The 20758-nt window shown below is 39.9% G+C and overlaps 1 protein-coding gene across 7 annotated transcripts in view; it reads right to left on the bottom strand.

Annotated features, from left to right (window-relative positions):
* CENPC (centromere protein C) overlaps window positions 1-20758 on the bottom strand; it is a 127472-nt gene that overhangs the window by 46155 nt on the left and 60559 nt on the right. For 6 of the 7 annotated variants that reach the window (XR_011848779.1, XM_072114920.1, XM_072114948.1 and 3 more), the window contains 3 exons: window positions 16245-16313; window positions 13304-13383; window positions 8847-8921 (listed from right to left, as the gene is read on the bottom strand). Coding sequence is in view for 6 of the 7 variants with exons in the window: in XM_072114920.1 (XP_071971021.1) it covers window positions 8847-8921; window positions 13304-13383; window positions 16245-16313 (224 nt within the window). In the remaining variant the exon portion in view is untranslated. The remainder of the gene's footprint in view (window positions 1-8846; window positions 8922-13303; window positions 13384-16244; window positions 16314-20758) is intronic. The other variant, XM_072114938.1, reaches the window with a different exon arrangement.

Raw genomic sequence — 20758 nt, 5'->3', positions numbered from 1 at the left:
GAACTTACGTGATTTCGGTCGCACACAGGACGGTATCTTACCGTGTATTGATGTATCTCTGGATTCTTGTTCTAATTCTTCCAATATTCGTACTGCTTCCAAGTCTGTGGTAGATGTAAAGATGTCTGTGGGGTCTTCCACGTGAAACCATTTCTTATGTATCAGCGATCTTGCAAATATATTTAGATCTTTTATCGCTGTGAAAGTATTAAAGCGGGCACATGGGGAAAATGTTAGTCCCTTTTCCAATACTTTAGTTTCCTCTACAGATAGATTATAATTAGTTAAATTGATTACCTTGAGTTGAGTTCCAGTGGTGGTACTTCTGGTTTCCGGCTTTCTTTTAGCTTCGGATTGATTCTGAGTCATTTTCCTTTTTCTGCCCCTTTCCTGATGATCATATCCTCTTCGATACGGGCCTTCTCCTGCATCACTTTGTGACGTATTGGAGGAGAACGATGATGTACGGCTTATGGGTCTTCTCATGAGGTGTATGGGGCGTGATCTTCGCCATCTATAGACTTGTTTTTGTTGGAAGTCTCTAAGGTCTCTTGCATATTTTTTCTTTTTTACTTCCTGAATCTTTTTTTCCCAATCTCCAAAGTCTATTTCTATTTGTTCAAGGAATTTGCCAAAAGCTTCTTTTGTCATCGTGTCTGTTAAGAATTGCTTAACTGACTCAATTTCAGACTCAATTTCAAGCAATGACTTTTTGTATAAAACAATCAGTAGTTCCATGAATTCTACGGAGCACTTGCTACATATTGCCTCCCATTTCGTGGTCATTTCCTCATCATCAATAGGGAATGAGGGAAATACCTGAATCCGAAGACTGGAAAACATATTTTTCCAGTGAGGTTTTGTTCCACCAGACCCGTGTTTTCCGGTGGAGTAGATTTTTTAATTGGCCCTGAGATACACACACATCCCTCCGATTCTCCGAAACCGATGCAGTGGGCTCGCTCCCAAAAACCTGGTCAGCCTGTTCCAGCCAGGATTGTTCCCTGGCGTTAAAATCCATCAAGCCAGTAGCTCCTTTTTCTGTGGATAACACAGCAACGACAATTAGTACTGATAGCGCAGCTACATACATAAATAAGAAGTGGGAGAGGGGGCTAGTGCAATGAATTATAACTTCAATATGTATATATTTGAAGTCCCCACTTCTAGTGTTAGCTCAATTAAGATGTGGTTGGCTTGAATGAATGCAAAAACCTACCAGAAAAAAGCCATTCCAACCAAAAAGTACTAAATATATAATTGAATCTTTATTGGAAATTCACATCGTACACTGATTAAAAACAAAACAAAAAGACAAGCTGATCACAAGAAAGGGGGAGGACAAGGACACTACATATAATCAGACAAATATTGCAGGGTGATGGGTAAGGATAGGTGCTGCCCTCCTAAGAATTGATTTTAGGGGGATGACCTATGAGTCCAGGGACAGCAGTGTCTATAAAATATATAACTTCCACAGCATAGTGCTTACACATCAACTGGACATATCTTGGACACATAGATCGAAACATATAACATCAAAATTACATGATAATAATATTGCACATACCCATTGTAAGAGATTCTCTGCCGTCTGACACAAATTGCCCCGACGCGCGTTTCGGCGCTAGCCTTCGTCTGGGGGTAAATGTGTGGCAAAGATACCCGGGTTTTTAAAAGAAGCAGTAACCAATGTGGGTCTGACCACTAGAGAACTTAAAGTAAGAGTTCGGGAACATGTACGTGATATTACAGCAGCAAAGGACCCTGATTTTTGTACGGACGGACTCCCGATAGCAAAACACTTTAGAGAGAAACATGGGTGTAATCCAAAACACCTCCGTGTTTGTGGCATTGATCATGTCAAAAATAATATCAGAGGTGGCCCGGTAGCGCAAAAACTGGCGCAATGTGAAACCAGATGGATCTGGACCTTGAAAACTCTAAGTCCATTTGGCCTGAATGAGACCCTGAGCTATGCACCCTTCCTCTGACCCCCGACCCGGTCCACACTGGGTTTTTAAATTGTATACAAAGTACTTTTTTAAACGTCTATGTTGAATGGTATGTCACTAATTTTATGTTATTGTTTTCTGTTACTAGCAGGTTCATTGTGAGACCATACTACGAAAATAGGAGTGTTTGGATCCAAAGGAAATTAATTATACCATTTTCTATCCTTAATTTCCAACAAGGACATATGGACTAGCGATCATCGGATAGGGGAAGAAACTTCCTTCACCCAATCTTGGGTCTAAAAATGCCCTAGATATTTCCATCGTCCTCTCCCTGTTGGTCATCCCATACACTTTGATATATTTTTCCTCTTTTTGTCTTTTTTCCTTTTACTTCTTACGGCTAACATGACTCCTTACAAAATCCACTATTTTGGTGGATATTCCTCACATATATCCCCTTTTTCTTTTCACCTCTTATTGTAAACATGACTTCTTATAAGATCCACTATTTTGGTGGATATTCCTCACATTCACATCACCCTAAGACACTATATACAATAAGCCTCTGTACACCTTATTTCATAAATTGTTTTATAAGTTTTATTTCACCATTTTTGCTTTATTTGTGTCACGACTTCTTAATTTTTTGCAGCAACATGGATTATATGCATTATGATGTAATATACATCCCTTCCTGACACTTACCTCTGTGCAGCACATTGCTCTGAGCAGCAGAGCAATGGGCTGCACTTTCTCACATTAAATTTGGTGTATTTGATGTTTACACATGTGTGTCATAGTCACTGTAGCACCTTATCACATTCATATTTTTAACATCATGCAGTATATGCACTTTTGGATAACATCATGCACTTTATATCTTTTAAAAGAAATGTCATGGATTTCGTATGAATTAAGACAACTTGGGCATTTCCCTCGATTGAATTTATTGGTAAAAATAAGAAATATTTATTCATATTAAGACTAGAAGGATAGACATATATGTTCAAAAGTAAAGTGTCACTACCCTTTTCTCTCCTCTTGGGTAAATACATTGGATCCTTTTCTAGTAGTACGGTGATCACCATACCTGTCAAAATTCCGATCGACAGCGCACACGCTCGGTGGTGGACGCCCCCGATCACCTGATCCAGCGCCCGCATCACGTGTCCTGCCGTGACGTCACCATCACGTAGCGGGTCACGTGTTCTGGGCGGGATGCGGGTGGGGGAGCTGTCCCTCCCGGATGGAGTGCGCTCAATAACGTCGACCGGAAATGACATCGGTTGACAGGTATGGAGGCGTTTTGGCCTCCTCACCATTGGTTACTGCTTCTTTTAAAAACCCGGGTATCTTTGCCACACATTTACCCCCAGACGAAGGCTAGCGCCGAAACGCGCGTCGGGGCAATTTGTGTCAGACGGCAGAGAATCTCTTACAATGGGTATGTGCAATATTATTATCATGTAATTTTGATGTTATATGTTTCGATCTATGTGTCCAAGATATGTCCAGTTGATGTGTAAGCACTATGCTGTGGAAGTTATATATTTTATAGACACTGCTGTCCCTGGACTCATAGGTCATCCCCCTAAAATCAATTCTTAGGAGGGCAGCACCTATCCTTACCCATCACCCTGCAATATTTGTCTGATTATATGTAGTGTCCTTGTCCTCCCCCTTTCTTGTGATCAGCTTGTCTTTTTGTTTTGTTTTTAATCAGTGTACGATGTGAATTTCCAATAAAGATTCAATTATATATTTAGTACTTTTTGGTTGGAATGGCTTTTTTCTGGTAGGTTTTTGCATTCATTCAAGCCAACCACATCTTAATTGAGCTAACACTAGAAGTGGGGACTTCAAATATATACATATTGAAGTTATAATTCATTGCACTAGCCCCCTCTCCCACTTCTTATTTATGTATGTAGCTGCGCTATCAGTACTAACATCTGTATTAGACAAGATGTCCTCATTCAACACTCTGTATAATCCCGCATTCAAAATAACTGCTCCACCTTTGTCCACCTGGCGGACTAGTAAGTCCTTATTAGTTTTGAGTTTACGTATGGCTTTCCTAAGTCCTCGGCCCAAATTGTCACGCATTTTACCAAATTTACAAAAGTTTAACCTACCTCTCTGATTATATTAATCAGAACAATATGAATTTACGGTTCACCCAATAATTGTCTAGACATGAGGTACATTACTTGGATTTCACCCTTATAGGTACCATACATGTTACTATTGAACCATATTCTAAACCCATATCACTTAATTCAACACTCAATGCCCATTCGTGTCACTCGAAACAGGTCATCAAAAATATTCCAGTAGGAGAAATGATTCGAGTCAATGCAACTGTACTGATACCACCACTCTAGCAAACAAAATTAATAAGAAAAAGGATATTCTCTCAGTAATAAATCTTTCTAACTGGATGCTTAATAGAGCGCATAACATAGTTGAAAAAAAATTCCTAGAGAAAAATTATTGGTAGAAAAAGAGACCGTTCGGCATAAAAAAACATAATACACAGGTTACATTTTCTACCACATATAGTCTTCAATATCGAGAAATTACATGCATTGTCAATAAACATTTTCCAATACTTTATATGGATAACGATTTGGTTTCCATACTCCCTGAAAAAATTAATTGTGTGGCTAGAAGGGCACCAACATTGGGCATGCAACTATCACCAAGTTTGTACCTTTCAGAAAATTCTCCATCTGGTAGTTGGCTTGATGTACCAAGGGTTCTATAAATTTGGACATAAGAGGTGCACATGCTGCAATTTTGCAGCACCAAGTAAACATTTTTGCTATGCTCGTACACAACTATATAAAATATACAATTATATAAATTGCAATACAACATATGTCATATACCTGATCATTTGTAACTAGTGCAATCTCCAGTATGTAGGCTGCACCACATGCTCTCTTAAAACCAGAATACGCTGTCACATATCAGATGCCAGTAAGGTTGATGCAATAAATGTCTCCATGGCACTTCCAAAACGTTTATAATGGTGATTGTTCAGGGCTATCAGTTGTAGCAATAGAGAAAGTGAAACGCCCTACCGGAGGAAGGGATCACAGAAGGAAACTTCTCAATAGAGAAACCTTCTGGATATTCACGTTACAAACCCGAGTTCCGGAGGGTCTTAACAAGATGTGATTTACCAGTACTAATCTCTGTTCTTGCATGTCATATACTCCATACTCCAATAATATATAATATGGTAATTGCTTTGTATTTTTTAACTAATTGTTTAATGTCTTTATTACTTTGTTTGTGTTAAAAGATACCTTATCAATCAAATCGAAATGCTCACGTGATCTATGACACCATTGACACGTAAATCACGTGGTTGTGGGAAGTGTGAATATCAACTTCCCGTGAGCATTTTCGTATCATACATGATTAAGGAGATGTTTCTCTGAAACGCATAGGCGACTATTGGTCTCCTCACTACCCCAAGTACTTTCCGTGTTTGAGGGTTGTCTGCTTCAACCATTTTCTTTTTTACAAAGTTGTCTCAATAAAGGTAAAAGATTTTCTTTAACTTACATGGACATCGTTTGAAGCTGGATTTGTTCATTATTGTATACAGGCGGTCCCCTACTTAAGAACACTCGACTTACATACGACCCATAGTTACAAACAAACCTCTGTATGTTGGTAATTTGTTGTACTTTAGTCCTAGGCTACAATAAACAGCCATAACAGTTATCAAATGTGTCTGTAATGAAGCTTTAGTGTTAATATTGATTCTTATGACAACCTAACATTTTTAAAATCCAATTGTCAAAGAGACCAAAAAAGTTCTGGCTGGGATTACAATGATAAAATATACAGTTCCGACTTACATACAAACTCAACTTAAGAACAAACCTACAGACCCTATCTTGTATGTAACCCGGGGACTGCCTGTATTCCATGTACTTCAGAGCCGAAAGTTCCGTTGCTCAAGAATTGCCACGTTGTTGTCGCATGTTTTCATACGTCCAGGTGAGCGGACTACATTTTTTTCTTTTTGTACAGAAACGCATCATTGCATTCCACTAGTGCAAACTAGGACATTACCAGAGGTTGTCTGGGCATTTCATTAGTGGAGGAGGCTGTGACCACTGCATTTCCCACTCTAGGCTCATACACATGTCAATAAGTTTTCCCAGTATTTTGTGGTAAAATTGGGTGCCTTGAGTTATACTTGAGTATATACGGTACTCTAGTGATGAAAAAAACCAAGTTATCTCCATTGATAAACATTTGATGGATTTCTTTGTAAATGAGACAATATGCCACTGCACTGTTTTACAAAATACCGCTATTCAAAGTAGATCAACATAAAACATTTACTTTGCAAAAAAATGTGATGATCATAAAAAGAGTACAGGAATTACTGTAGCATAGGAAAAAAATATAACTAAATTTTGTGAAGCTTACACAAGCATTTGCTTTTAACCCCTTAACGACCTGGCCCTTTGTTTTTTCACTCCCAACCTCAAAAATCTAGAACTTTTTTATTTTTACACGTAAAGAGCTGTGTGACGGCTTGTTTTCTGCGTAACAAATTGCACTTCATAGAGATGGTATTGAATATTCCATGCTGTGTACTGGTAAGCAGGAAAAAATTCCAAATGCAGTGAAAAATTGCATTTCCTGCGTTTTCTTGTGGGCTTGGATTTTACGGCTTTCACTGTGCGCCACAAATGACATGTCTACTTTACTCTCACAGGGATACCCAATGGGTATAGATTTCATAATGTTTTCATAAATTTACAAAAATTAGAACCTCCTGTACAAATTTTTTAATTTTTTTTTATTTTGCCATCTTCTGGCGCTAATACCTTTTTCATACTTCGGTGTACGGAGCTGTGGGTGGTGTCATTTTGTGCGGCTTTTGATGACTTTTTCAATGCTACCACTCTTAGGACTGCACAACCTTTTCTGTTACAGGGTTAAACGCAGTGAGAAACCATTACTATATTTTGATAGATCAAGCATTTTGGACGCGGCGTACGTTGAGGGGTTTCGTTTCTATAATGGGGTAATTTATGCTGTTTTATTTTTATTCAGGCCTCTCAAAGGTACTTGAAACCTGAGCTGGTCCCGTGATTTATGAAAATGTGAAAATCCTACAAAAATGAGTGAATGCATTAAAAAAAAAAATGTCGGAATGTTAATTATTACGTTTTTTTTGCTGTTATGACTATGTGTGGAAAAAGTAGAACATTTTGAATTTCGAAAATCGAGAATTTTAAAAAATATTCTCCAAATATCTGATTTTCTAATAAATAAATGCAAAACATACCACCAAGATTTTTTCAACTCACATAAAGTACAAAGTGTCACGAGAAAACAATTTCAATATTACTTGGATATGTTAAAGTGTTCCGAAGTTATAACCATTTATAGTGACACATGGCACATATGAAAAAATGGAAGGTGGCTTCAGCGGTAAGAGGTTAATTTTAAGCCCAAAATTAATGTATTGTCCAAAAATATTACAATTTGTAAATCGCACCTTCATTTTGTTTTAAACCCTATAAAAACATGAAGGGTAAACACATTTCATAAAAGTGCTTTTTCATATGTTGAGGGATGTAGTTTCCACAATGTTGTAATTTACGAGTCTTGCGTTTATTTAGCTATCTCACGGTCAATTGAAAGTTGAGCAGGTGCCTCTAAATAAAGGACTTGGCCAAATTTCAGCTTTTTTCATAGCTAAATACAAAAGATATCATCCAAATTTTTAAACTAATTTGAAGTACAATTTGTCAAGAGAAAAAAAATCTCAAAAATCCCTGGATATGTTAAAGCGTTCCAAAGCTATAACCACTTATAGTGACACTGGGCAGATTTCAAAAATGGGTCTGTATCCTTGAGCCCAAAATAGGCTGAGGCCTGAAGGGATTAAGGAAATTAGCACTGAGTGTCAGATGAACACCAATAACTTGCAGGTATTTGAAAGTGTTCTCCAATTTTGATCAGTGTTCTTTTACAATCATCTAATTTACATTTTTATTCTGTGCTTTAGAGTATATACAATTTATGAAATAAACTTAAAGGGAACCCCCCCCTTTCCAAACCAGATTGTGGCTGAGGCGCCCCCTCCCCCAGACCAGATTATGGCTGAGGTCGCCACCAATTCCCTCAGACCAGGCTAACAACAACGCTGACCCCTCCTCCCCCCTTAGTCCAGACTACCGCCACATCCCCCTTCCAGGCCAGACTAGCCCTGAGGCTGCCCCCTAGGCCAATGTCATATCATTCTGAATGTTGCAAGTAGCACTTGGTCTTCGAAAAATGCATTTAAATTCCAGGACTTGAGCTGGATTCAGAGCACTCTAGTGAACTCCAATATAAGACCACAGCCCAACCACCTGGTACAGCAGGTTCCTGTTTAAATACTACAGGGGATTTTGTGCGGTGTTCAGCCAAAAGATCTCTAACACCACTTACTGAACAGTGTCTGCAGCTTTATATGGACAAAACGCGTTCCTTTTAAGCCTTATAAGATAAATGGCTGCAAAAAAATAGTCATTCGTTTCAATTCAAATGGAAATGAATTAATTAGTTGAAAGTTCATTTCTATTCTGGAAATGTAGAAATGAAGGAATAATTTTGCTCTTATGATAAGTGTAAGGCAGCTTACATGTCAGTATTTAGAAGCCAAATGCATGAATGAATCTTTTCCAAGTGAAAAAGTGTGGAAACCTCTGCATCTATTCCATGTATTTTACCCACTAGTGGTTCTTATTTACAAAAAAAAAAAAACAGGCAGAACTTTGCTCAAACTCCTGTCCTTTAAAGGTGGTCAAAGAATCTATTCATTCAGGATAGAAAAAGGAAATAATCCAAACTGAATAAACATACCTGAACTAAAAGAAGGTTCATCTTCATCACAACCATCATCGTACACTAGAATTTCGTTGTCACCAGATTCTAGCTCTGTTTATTAATTCATGCAAATAATCATTAAACAGATAAAGAAAACCACATAAAATCTGTGCACTAAGCAACTCTATAATTTACTCTGTTTAGTTATCTGCCGGAGCCGCTTTCTGGTAACCATGGAAAATAAAATTGGGCAACGTTGAGTGATCATCACATGCTTCTGGTCAGCCAATTACAAACATGCTGTCCTGATTAATATGCATGCCCTTAGTTGATGTCTCAACTAAGAAGTTCCACCCACTTCAGGAATAGCTGAATATGATTTATAAAAAGGAATGATCGATATACCAGGCTGTATATCAGTATAGGAAGAAGTCAGCAGCATTACACTGTGTTCCAAATTATTATGCAAAAAGTGTTTAGGAGTGATAAGGTAAGACATTTTTTGTTTCTCAGTTACACTCATTGATGGTGATGTGTGTCAGAGCTCTTTATATCACTGGAAGCAATTGCAGACATCGGTGCTAATTAGTTTGGCAGGTGTCTAATGAAAGGCAAGACTACTTAAAGGAAACCTACCACTTGACATGGTAGGTGTAAGATGCATATACCGAGCACCAGCTCAGGGTGAGCTGGTGCCGGTGCTTACTTTCATTAGTGTCCTAAACTGCTGTATCACGGTTTAAACACTTTTTATTCTTTACACCCGAAGGAGCTTCGGCGCACCGTGCCTCGCGACTGTGCGCGCGCCTACATAGGAAATGCCGGGGAGCTGTGCGCACAGTCGAACGCTTGGTACGCCAAAACTCCTTCGGGTGTAAAGAACAAAAAGTTTTTAAACCGCCATACAGCGGTTTAGGACACTAATGAAAGTAGGCACCGGCACCAGCTCACCCTGAGCTGGTCCTCGGTGTATGCATCTTACACCAACCACGTCAAGTGGTAAGTTTCCTTTAAAGAGGAGCTGTCACCCATAAACAAAAGCTGCAGTATTAGCAGGATAGCGTTACCGGAAACCTCCGGTAACGCTAGCTAACACTGCGTTGGAGTACAATGTAATCGCCGGACCGCTCGCAAGGCGCGGCCTCTTCCCTGGACCGTCCCACTTGCTCCATAGGCTGGCGGTGACTGCCGCGCATCATGCGGCAGTCACCGCCCCTAACCACGCCCCCTCATGAATACATCGGACCGCTTTGGGAACAGTCTGATGTTTACATTGTATTCCGCCGCAGTGTTAGATAGAGTCACCGGAGGTTTCCGGTAACACTATCCTTCTAACACTGCGGCGTTTGTTTAACCCCTTAAGGACGCAGCCATTTTGTAGATTAAGGCTCAGTCCCATTTTTTGTATCCTGACTTGCGTCGCTTTATATGGTTATAACTTTTGAACACTGTTTTTTCCCCCACATGTTGTACTTCTTTTGAGTGCTAAATTTTGTCTGATTTTTTTGTAAATAAACGCAAAACATAAGAAAAAACGATAAATTTTTTGAAAAATTTGCCATTTTCGATATTCGAAATCATTGCGTTTTCAGGCATATAGATTTACCACCTAAGTAACTTGCTGAATAACATTTCCCATTTGTCTACTTTACATTTTCATAATTTTTGAAATATCTGGATAATTTATTTTGATGTCATGCGGCTTACAAATAGATTATCGATTTTCTGTATTTTCAGAATTTACTATTTTGGGGATAAATACTGTTTTAAATGAAATTTTACATATTGAGCATTACAACCCCGTATATAATCAACCCATTTTCTAATCTGCACTCCTCAAACTATCAGAAACTTTTAGGAAGATTGTTAACCCCCTGAGATCTTCATAGTAATTGAATCAAAATGAAGGTGAAATTTAGAATGGTCCAATTTTGTCGGTTATACCCCTAAAATTTACACATTTCCAAAAGAAAAAAAAAGAAAACCCACCATACAATTTGTTCTATAATTTCTCAGGAGTACAGAGACCCCCCACATGAGGCCGTTACTTGATTTATGGGCACACAGCAAGGTGCAGAAGGGAAGGAGCACCCTGCAGCTGCCAGGATTTTAGTTTCCTCATTGTCCCATTTTGCAGGCTATAAAATTTTCGTTTTTTCATTATTGGGGCTAAGTGATGGCATTTTTTTTTTTTTTTGCGGGATGAGATGCTTTTTCCAGTTTTACAATTTTGGGGTTGATATCACCTATTGTTGACAATTTAGGAACTTTTTTTTAGGTCACGAGTAGAAAAGCATAAATTCTGTACTGGATTTTTAAGGGTTTTTTTTCGTGTTCACCATATAGCCTAATAATCTTGTTATCTTTATTTTATGGGTCGATACGATTACAGGGATACCAGAAATGAATATTTTTTCTTAAGTTTTACTAAATTTGCCAAATAAAACCCTAATGTGGGGGGAAATCTATCATTTTTGCATCGCCGTCTTCCAAGTGGCATAACATTTTTACTTTTGTGGCTACAGAGCTGGTTGATGGCTTTTTCTTTTGCGGGACATGTTGTACTTTGTAACAGTATCATTCAGGAGTACATATGTTTTGTTGGTCACTTTTTATTGCATTTTTTGTGGGATTCAATAGGTAAAAATCATAATTTTAGGCGGGTTTTTAAAATGTTTTTTAAACGGCGTCATACGGGTTCAATATTTATTTAATTTTATTCTACGGATTGTCACGGAGGCGGTGATACTATATATGTGGGGTTTGTGTTATGATTTACACTTTTTTTTTAGCAATATATGTCTCTGTATGTTTTGGGGCTTATGGGCAATTTTAGGGATTTAGAAACTTATTTTTTATTGAAACTTTTTTTTTTTTTTTTTTTAACTTTTTCCACCATGGGACATGAACAAGCAATCATCTGATAATACTGTGCAATACTGTATTGCAGGGTATTAGCAGTGTCAGCCTATGCACATGCATAGGCTGGCACTGTGCCTTTAAGATGACGTCACAGACGCCATCTTAAAAGCACTACCTTCAGACATCTCTGGGGTCCCGACTGGACCCCAGAGATGTCATAGCAACCATCGGCGCGCCCGAAAACAGCGCGGGGGTGCTGATCGTGGGGGAAAGATCCCCGAAAGGCATGTTAAATGCCGTGAGGACTCTTTCCAAAAGGCAATTATGTCAGGTTGAAAGAGCAGCTGCAAAAATGCCTTGTAGCATAGCTGCAGAAAAGTTTTTGAAGCTGCTGGTGCCTCCAACGTCCCCCAAACAACAAGGTGCAGGGTCCTTCAGAGGTTTGCAGCTGTGCGTAAGCCATCCTGTCCACCTCCTCTATCCACTGCACACAGAAACTGCTCCAGTGGGCCAAACAATACATGAAGAGTGACTTCAAAACTGTTTTGTTCACCGATGAGTGCTATGTGACGCTCAATGTTCCAGATGGATGGAGTGGTTGGTTGATCGACACCCCATGTAAACACTGCTACGGCGCCAACAAGGAGGAGGTGGAGTAATGTTTTGGGCTGGATTCATGGGGAGTGAGATTGTCAGCCCCTTCAGGATCCTTGAAGGGGTAAAGATGAACTCTATAATGTATGTGGAGTTTCTCAAACAGCACTTCCTGCCATGGTTCAAGAACCATCATTTTCATGCATGATAACGCACCGTCTCATGCTGCAAATAACACATCTGCATCTCTGGCTGTTATGGACATAAAAGAGCACAAAGTTATGGTATGGGCCCCATGCTCCCCTGACCTCAACCCCATTGAGAACCTCTGGAGCATCAGTGATAGCGCGAGGCAGTTCACATCTAAGCAACAGCTCTGGGAGGGTATTCTGTCCTCATGCACAACAATTGAAGCAGAAACCATCCAAAAACTGACAAATTCAATGGACGAGGGAGTTCAGAAGCTCCTTTCCAACAAGGGGTCCTATGTGCAAATGTAACATCACCTAGAATACGTTTTTGACTTGATAACTGTTTTATTTCATTTTGTAATAACCTGCTTATGCTTATAATGTCACAAATTCCATTTTTTTTGTTCTTAATGAAAATCTGAAATTAATAAAAAATGAAAAAACTTTGCTGTGCATAATAATTTAGAACATGCATTTGAGTGTATTTTTATTTTTTAAATATACTGTTATCATAGACAGTTTGTTCAAAAACATTTCAATTATACTCGAATACTTGATGACTGGAAAATTACAATGACTGCAATTCATATAGGTTATTTCAGAAAATATGAGAAATATTATTTGCATAATAATTTGGAACACAGTGTATATAGATACCATTGGAATTGTTATCAGAGTCTCTTTCCGGCTGTGCTAAAACTATTTTTTGTCAAAAAATTTTCAGTTACTATTTAAGGCTCACAACATTAGCTGCCAGACTCCTTGAACCAAAACAGTATATGTGCAAACTGGCACACATAAACAACGACTTCAATAGGTTTAAATAATATACAAATTTAGTCATACCTGCAAAACTCAAACCACATATGATTGCTTTCGCCATTTCACTTAATGGAAGTGCTCTTTGGCGTGCAGGTCCACTTTCACTGTAGATTAAATAACCAGACACATTATATTCAATATAAAATAAACTACAATTAAGAATCAACAATGTCCTAAAATGGTATTTTTAAGCATTGGAAGTACAGCAAAAAAATAAAATAAAAAAGTTAAAGCACATCTATCACCATGATGAAGGATTGTAAACCAAGCACACTGACATACTTGTGTGTGCGACCTCTGGCATGAACTGCTCTTCTTTTAGCTTCTTATGCCCTGGGTTTTGGAAACAAAGGCTTTTGAAATAATTAGCCTGGGACTCCATAGGTGTTAATGGAGCCTTGAGCCCCTGAGGCTAGTTTGCTTAAATCTAAAGGCTTTTAACTTAAAAACAAGGGAATATGAAGCTAAAAGAAGAGCCCTCTCCATGCACCTGCACTAGATGCGTACCGTACTATTACAGCGTGCGTCGTTATGGAGTTAAAGAGTTAAAGCATTAACCCACAGACAAATAAGGTGGGTGCGATGGACAGGATAGTACAACGCACACATATTTAAGCTGCAGCTTGTAGTAGGTACATCACCTCACCAGAGTGCTGGATTCAGTTATACAGGTCAAACTACTAGGGAAATGCTTGTTACAACATAATAGGTGTAATAGAATTATTTAAGAAAAAAGTTCCTGAAGCCTTTAACTGGAATTAGTACAGTATGTGTAGGTAGGAAATACTTTTTGGGAAATACTTATTTTACTTTGACGTTCGTGTATGAGAGGAGAACCTACTGTGGGAGCTTCCCTGCCAAGATTACTATTGGAAGCTCATGGCAGAAACCTGGTATCCCTATTGATATCACATAAGGTGTCTTTAATAAGGGTTAATAAGAAAATTTACCATATACCCTCTGATTCAGCAGTAAAGTCTGACTGCATAAAGAGCAGGACAAGATCTTTTTTTTGTAAATGTAAAGTAATATAATTTACTTTATTGATATTGAGTAAGGCATACCTCCCAACATTTGGGAAAAGGAAAGAGGGACAAAATGGCGGCATGGGATTTGAACCTAGAACCTGCAGTGTCCATGTACAATAATAACACAGCGCCTCAACCCACTGAGCTATAACCTCTGTGATTAACAAGTGGAGAATTTTGGTAACTAAGAACTATATACTGCCTTGGTATATAGGGAGGGATCTTCTCAGATTATTGTAATTATTGAGACTATTATTATTATTATTATTATTATTATTATTGAGATGATTATTATTATTTTTACCATTATTAATAATCATCTCCATAATAATAAAATTTATAATAATAATAATAATAATAGTCTCAATAATTACAATAATAATCTCTGAGAAGATCCCTCTCTATATATCAGTGCATTAGTCTGTGTCACAGTGTAAATGGCAGATAACATGTCTTACTTACCAGAAATCCTCAGCTCTCTATCACTGGGCTTATAGCTCAGTTAGTTAGGCTCCTGTCTATGGTGCAGAGGGTCCTAGGTTCGAATCTCAGCCTGGCCAAAACTTTATTTAATTTAATTATATAAAGAGCTTGTGTCTGGGGAAGACCTGGAGACCATATATGGACAGATAGAGATCTGAGCTGATGACGTGGTCCCTGCTCTCTCCACTAAGCCGACACTTCTCTGAAAAGGATTCCCTGCCCGATGTCTGCTCTGGGGAACCCTAGGAGATGCAGTGACCATATATGGACAGATACTGATCTGAGGCTGATGACGTGGTCCCTGCTCTGCGCTAAGCCCGACACTTCTCTGAAAAGGATTCCCTCCCGATGTCTGTAGAAGCCATTCTGTACTGTGAGTTCAGACTTTCAAAGTATTTACTATGCGGACACAGCAGCGGGACACAGCGGGACCTGGGGGGAGAATCCGTGACAATATCATAGCTGCCCATGACGCGGGGCAGAGGTACGAAAAACGGGAAAGTCCCGTCAAAATCGGGACGGTTGGGAGCTATGGAGTAAGGAGTAAATTCTGAATATGACAGGAAGAGGACTTACTCAGTTTACACAGAGCTGTCAATCAAAAAAAGGAAGCATGGATCACTGGTAGCCAGGAGACGACATTAATCTTCTATTCAAAATATGACTCATATACTCATATCAGAAAACTGCTGTAATTAAGGCACAGTGCCTATCATTTTAGGTAATATGGGGAGGACCATATTTAAAGCCTTTACCAGCATTTATTACTGGTGTGAGGGATAAAATTCTGGTGACAGGTCTTCCTTAATACTGAAGTTTTACTAATGATTTTGTAATTACTTAATGACTTGGCCCCCTTTTTTATTTCATTATTTCTTTGCTACCGTTTTGGGGACAATACAACATTTTGATCACTTTTAATTAAATTATTTATATGTTGCAAAATGTGGCGTTTCGGACAATTTGTCATTTTTTTTCCATTTCGGGGTTCAACGCAGGGAATAACCGTTATTATATTTTGATAGATCAGGACTTTTGTGAGTTGGGGGTACCTAACATGTCTATGATTATCAGTTCCACAGAAAGGGACGATGATTTGAACTTTTACGTTTTTTTATTTTTAACTATTTTTCAGACCCCCTAGGGAACTTTAACCATAGGTTGTCTGATTGATCCTACCATATTATTATTATTATTATTTTGGACATCACTAGCACATTTTTACAGATTTTCAAAAATTACACACTTCTTGGGTCTTATAAAGACTCAAGGCTTTCATGGCGACAGATTGGTGCTCCCAATGACATCACAGGAAGCAACAATCAAAGCACGCTGGCTTTTAACTACCAGCGACAATCAAAGAGTTAACAGCCATGATCAGAGCTAGAAGAGAGGGCTCACGCTGGTAAGGGGTTAATATCCACTCCTGAATTCCATAAAATACAATTACTTACAAAACAGAGCCTTCTTCGTTGTTGGCAGAAGGACATGGTGTGCTAATACTCTTCATTTTAGCGTTTTTTCTGTCAAAAGAAGATAAAATATTTACAAAACACAGCACTGGATATCTATCACTACAAGCGGGAACTGCAACATTTAAAAGAGGTTTTCCCATGAACAAAAGTTAGTGATGAGACACCCACAAATCACGGCCGCGCATGACCATTTTGCTCCATTAATCTGACGGAGCGACGAGGGGTCGACGGAGGTACGTGGGACCCCATCAGACCCCTAGTTTTCATGATGTGTGGGGGTCTCATCACCGAGACCCCCATTGATCAGTAAGTTAGGCCCTATCCCATGTGAAAAAAGGTTTAGTTGAGCATGATTAATGTATACCATTGAATGCTGGCTTCAACTTATGCCCTCTACAGGCATACAATGGAACATATTATTAACCCCTTTGCGCACTATGCCATACATGTTCGGTGCAGAGGTGCTGAGGCTGTATTAAGAGGGTTCTTCATACAAGGGTGGGGTTTGCAGCATATTGCAGCAAATACCCACTGCTAATACCGGTGACCAGTGATAGCACCAAAGGCTGGTATTAACCCCTCAGATGCCACCAGTGGCATTTAAAAGACAGTGGTGCTTGGGCGCCGCCATCTTGGTTCCGATCGTAGCTTCCGAGAACGTCATGGCATTTGCAGTTTCATTACAATGAGCCACAAAAGTCTGTATATAAGGAATCCATGTAGATCAGGGGGGGCGGTTTCTAATAAATCCATAGGGGGTTAGGGGGCTTTATATAAAATAACCATGTGGGGCAGTTTGGTATGATAAACTATGGAATATTTAGGGAACAGAAGACTGTTTGTGTCTGAATTTTTAATGTCGCAATGTGAGTTCCAGCAAAGATTTTCAAAAATTACACACTTCTTGGGTCTTATAATTTGTGGATAGAGATGGATTGTCGTTGGACCTCCTTTTCTGGGTCCCCAGATTCTTCCTCTTCAGGGGACCCTGGAGGGAATCTACAATACAAATTTCTCAATCATCTTTCTATGGTATTGGTGAACTCAGGACGCTAATACAATTAAAACCTGTGATACAACAGGGATCGATAAGTTGCTGCTTAAATTGGCATGTTGGCATTTTGCGACATATAAGTGGGGTTAGGTTGTAGCTTGGGCACTCGGGCTCCAAAAGGTCCGCCACCATTGATATATATATTATATCTATATTCTAATATCCAACTATCTAATATCTATCTATCAAGCTCATATCTATCTAACTATCTAAGCTCAGGGGTGCAAAACCCGCAGGCCGCATGTGGCCTGCCGACCCTCAGGTTGCGGCCCCCACCCTGCTGTGTGCCGTTTCTAGTGCAGCAACAAGGACGATATTCTATTCGGTTTTGCCGCAATTCGTGGCAAAAGCGGAATAGAATAAGTGTGCAGTAAGCACACTGTTCTGCAGGACTTTCTTTGCTGAATACAGGAGAAGCTAAAGGACCTGTGATGATATCATCATCACATGATCCTCCCGCTTCTCCTCCATACAGCCTCCTGTGAGACAGAGCTGCTCAAACTCACAGTGAGGAGAAACTATAACTGGGAGCAGCGGGGGAGTAGGGGGGAAAACTAGAACAGGGGGCAGCAGGGGGGGGTAGCACTGGGGGCAGAAGTGGGGGCTAGAACTGTGGGCAGCAGGGGGGGGCTAGAACTGGGGGCAGCAGGGGGGGGGCTAGAACTGGGGGCAGCAGGGGGGGGGCTAGAACTGGGGGCAGCAGGGGGGGGGCTAGAACTGGGGGCAGCAGGGGGAGTAGGGGGGGAAACTAGAACTGGGGGCGGCAGGGAGGAAAACTAGAACTGGGGGCAGCCAGGGTGGGGACTACAACTAGTTGTGTTCTTGTACCTAGGGGGCAGTATTATAGTAGTTATATTCTTGTACATAGAGGGCAGTGTTATAGTAGTTATATTCTTGTACATAGGGGGCAGTATTATAGTAGTTATATTCTTGTACATAGAGGGCAGTATTATAGAAGTTATATTCTTGTACATAGGGGGCAGTATTATAGAAGTTATATTCTTGTACATAGGGGGCAGTATTATAGTAGTTATATTCTTGTACATAGGGGGCAGTATTATAGTAGTTATATACTTGTGTCATTTTGTCAACAAAAATAGATGACAAAATATTACCCTTTTTGGATGTACTGATCACCAGGACAGACAGACAATGGTACCAATTCATTACTTAGGCGAGAAAGCCACCATCTGCAACCGTTGCATAGCGGTATCCCTTCGTACTACTCCACAAGAATATAATGTGTATTATTTTCTTATTTCCAGGATTGATTGCTTTATTTGATTAGCTAAACTACTGATTAGTGGAAGTGGGGCTCATTGAATACTTCTTTGTGCTGTGTTCAGTCCGTGAGCACCAATGCTGCCTTTGTTGGTTTTTAACGCATATTGAATAAAGCACTATTTTTTAATTTTATGTATTAGTATTGCTGCTGTATATTCTTAGGCCATTGAGTAAGTAGGTCATTTGATGCATCTGTACTGACCCTGTCTTCTGGTGTGCAGCTTGTGTACAATTGTGCAGTTTTTATGTTGTTTATTAGTACCGTATATACTAGAGCAGTGATGGCGAACCTTTTAGAGGCCGAGTGCCCAAAATGCAACCCAAACCCTTCTGACTTGAAGTGAAGTGCCAACACAAAAATTTAACTAGAATAACAAGGTTTTAATTGAGAAAACGAGCCATAGAGAGACGCCCCCCCACCATATACGTAATATAGTATAAAATGCATACAGCTTGTCACTATGTAGTATAAAATGCATAAAGCTTGTCGCCATGTAGTATAAAATGCATACAGAATGCCGCCAAGTAGTATAAAATGCATACAGAATGCCGCCAAGTAGTATAAAATGCATACAGAATGCCGCCAAGTAGTATAAAATGCATACAGAATGTCGCCATGTAGTATAAAATGCATACAGAATGCCGCCAAGTAGTATAAAATGCATACAGAATGCCACCAAGTAGTATAAAATGCATACAGAATGTCGCCATGTAGTATAAAATGCATACAGAATGCCGCCAAGTAGTATAAAATGCATACAGAATGCCGCCAAGTAGTATAAAATGCATACAGAATTTGCCATGTAGTATAAAATGCATACAGAATGCCGCCATGTATGATAAAATGCATACAGCTTATCGCCATGTAGTATAAAATACATACAGAATATATATATATATATATATATATATATATATATATATATATATATATATATATATATAATATATATATGTATACACATATAAACACCTACATATACACATTACATACATATACACATACATATACTCATTACATACATATACACATACATATACTCATTACATACATATACACATACATATACTCATTACATACATATACATATTAATATACTCATTACATACATATACATATTACATACATATACATATTACATATTACATACATATACACATACATATACTCATTACATACATATACACAGATAAACTTACTTTATTTTCTTTTATTCTACAGGAAGGTTCTCCAGGAATGCATGCAGGTTACACTGTATGCATTCTCCACTCCCACCTGGAGCGGAGGAGAGGGGGGCTACGGAGCGGAGGAGAGGGGGGCCACGGAGCGGAGGAGAGGGGGGCCACGGAGCGGAGGAGAGGGGGGCCACGGAGCGGAGGAGAGGGGGGCCACGGAGCGGTAGAGAGGGGGGCTACGGAGCGGTAGAGAGGGGGGCTACGGAGAGGTAGAGAGGGGGGCTATGGAGCAGAGGAGAGTGGGGCTACGGAACGGGACAGAGGGAGCAAAGCAGTGCGGAGCGGACCGGGACAGAGTAGAGCGGACAGGGAGGGAGCAGAGCAGAGCGGAGCGGCCCGGGATAATTAATGCGCATGCGCGGTTTCTATGGGAGCGACTGAAACTTTCAGCGCTTCCCAAGTTACCGCGCATGCGCAAAAACACTGCGGTTCTGTCTATGGAGCGGCGCGTAGTTCCGCCGCTCGCATAGACCAAATTTTTTACGGGCAGCGGGCAGAGGCTTACTGGCGACGGTACGCGTGCCAACAGAAACGGCTTCGCGTGCCGTCTGTGGCACGCGTGCCATAGGTTCGCCATCGCTGTACTAGAGTATAAGCCGAGCCGAGTATAAGCCGAGACCCCAAATTTTACCACCAAAACTGGGAAAGCCTATTGACTCAAGTATAAGCCGCGGGTGTAGTATACAGCCAGCCCCAAGTGGTATACAGCCAGCAAGCCCCATAGAGTATACAGCCAGCCAGCCCCATAGAGTATACAGCCAGCCTGCTCCCTGTATGTTAAAGGGGTTGTCCGAGTTTTGAAAAAAAACTATAGGTGGCCGGGAGCGGGCTGCTTAAAACAATAAAGATGTACTTACCTTCCGGTGCCCTCTGTTTACATGGCGCCCGGACCGGAGCGACAGCAGCCGGGAAACCAAAC

Source organism: Engystomops pustulosus, chromosome 1 (assembly GCF_040894005.1).
Source record: "Engystomops pustulosus chromosome 1, aEngPut4.maternal, whole genome shotgun sequence".
Classification (NCBI taxonomy): domain Eukaryota; kingdom Metazoa; phylum Chordata; class Amphibia; order Anura; family Leptodactylidae; genus Engystomops; species Engystomops pustulosus.
The sequence above is the reverse complement of the archived record's forward strand: the minus strand, read 5'-3'. Positions and strand labels throughout refer to the sequence as shown.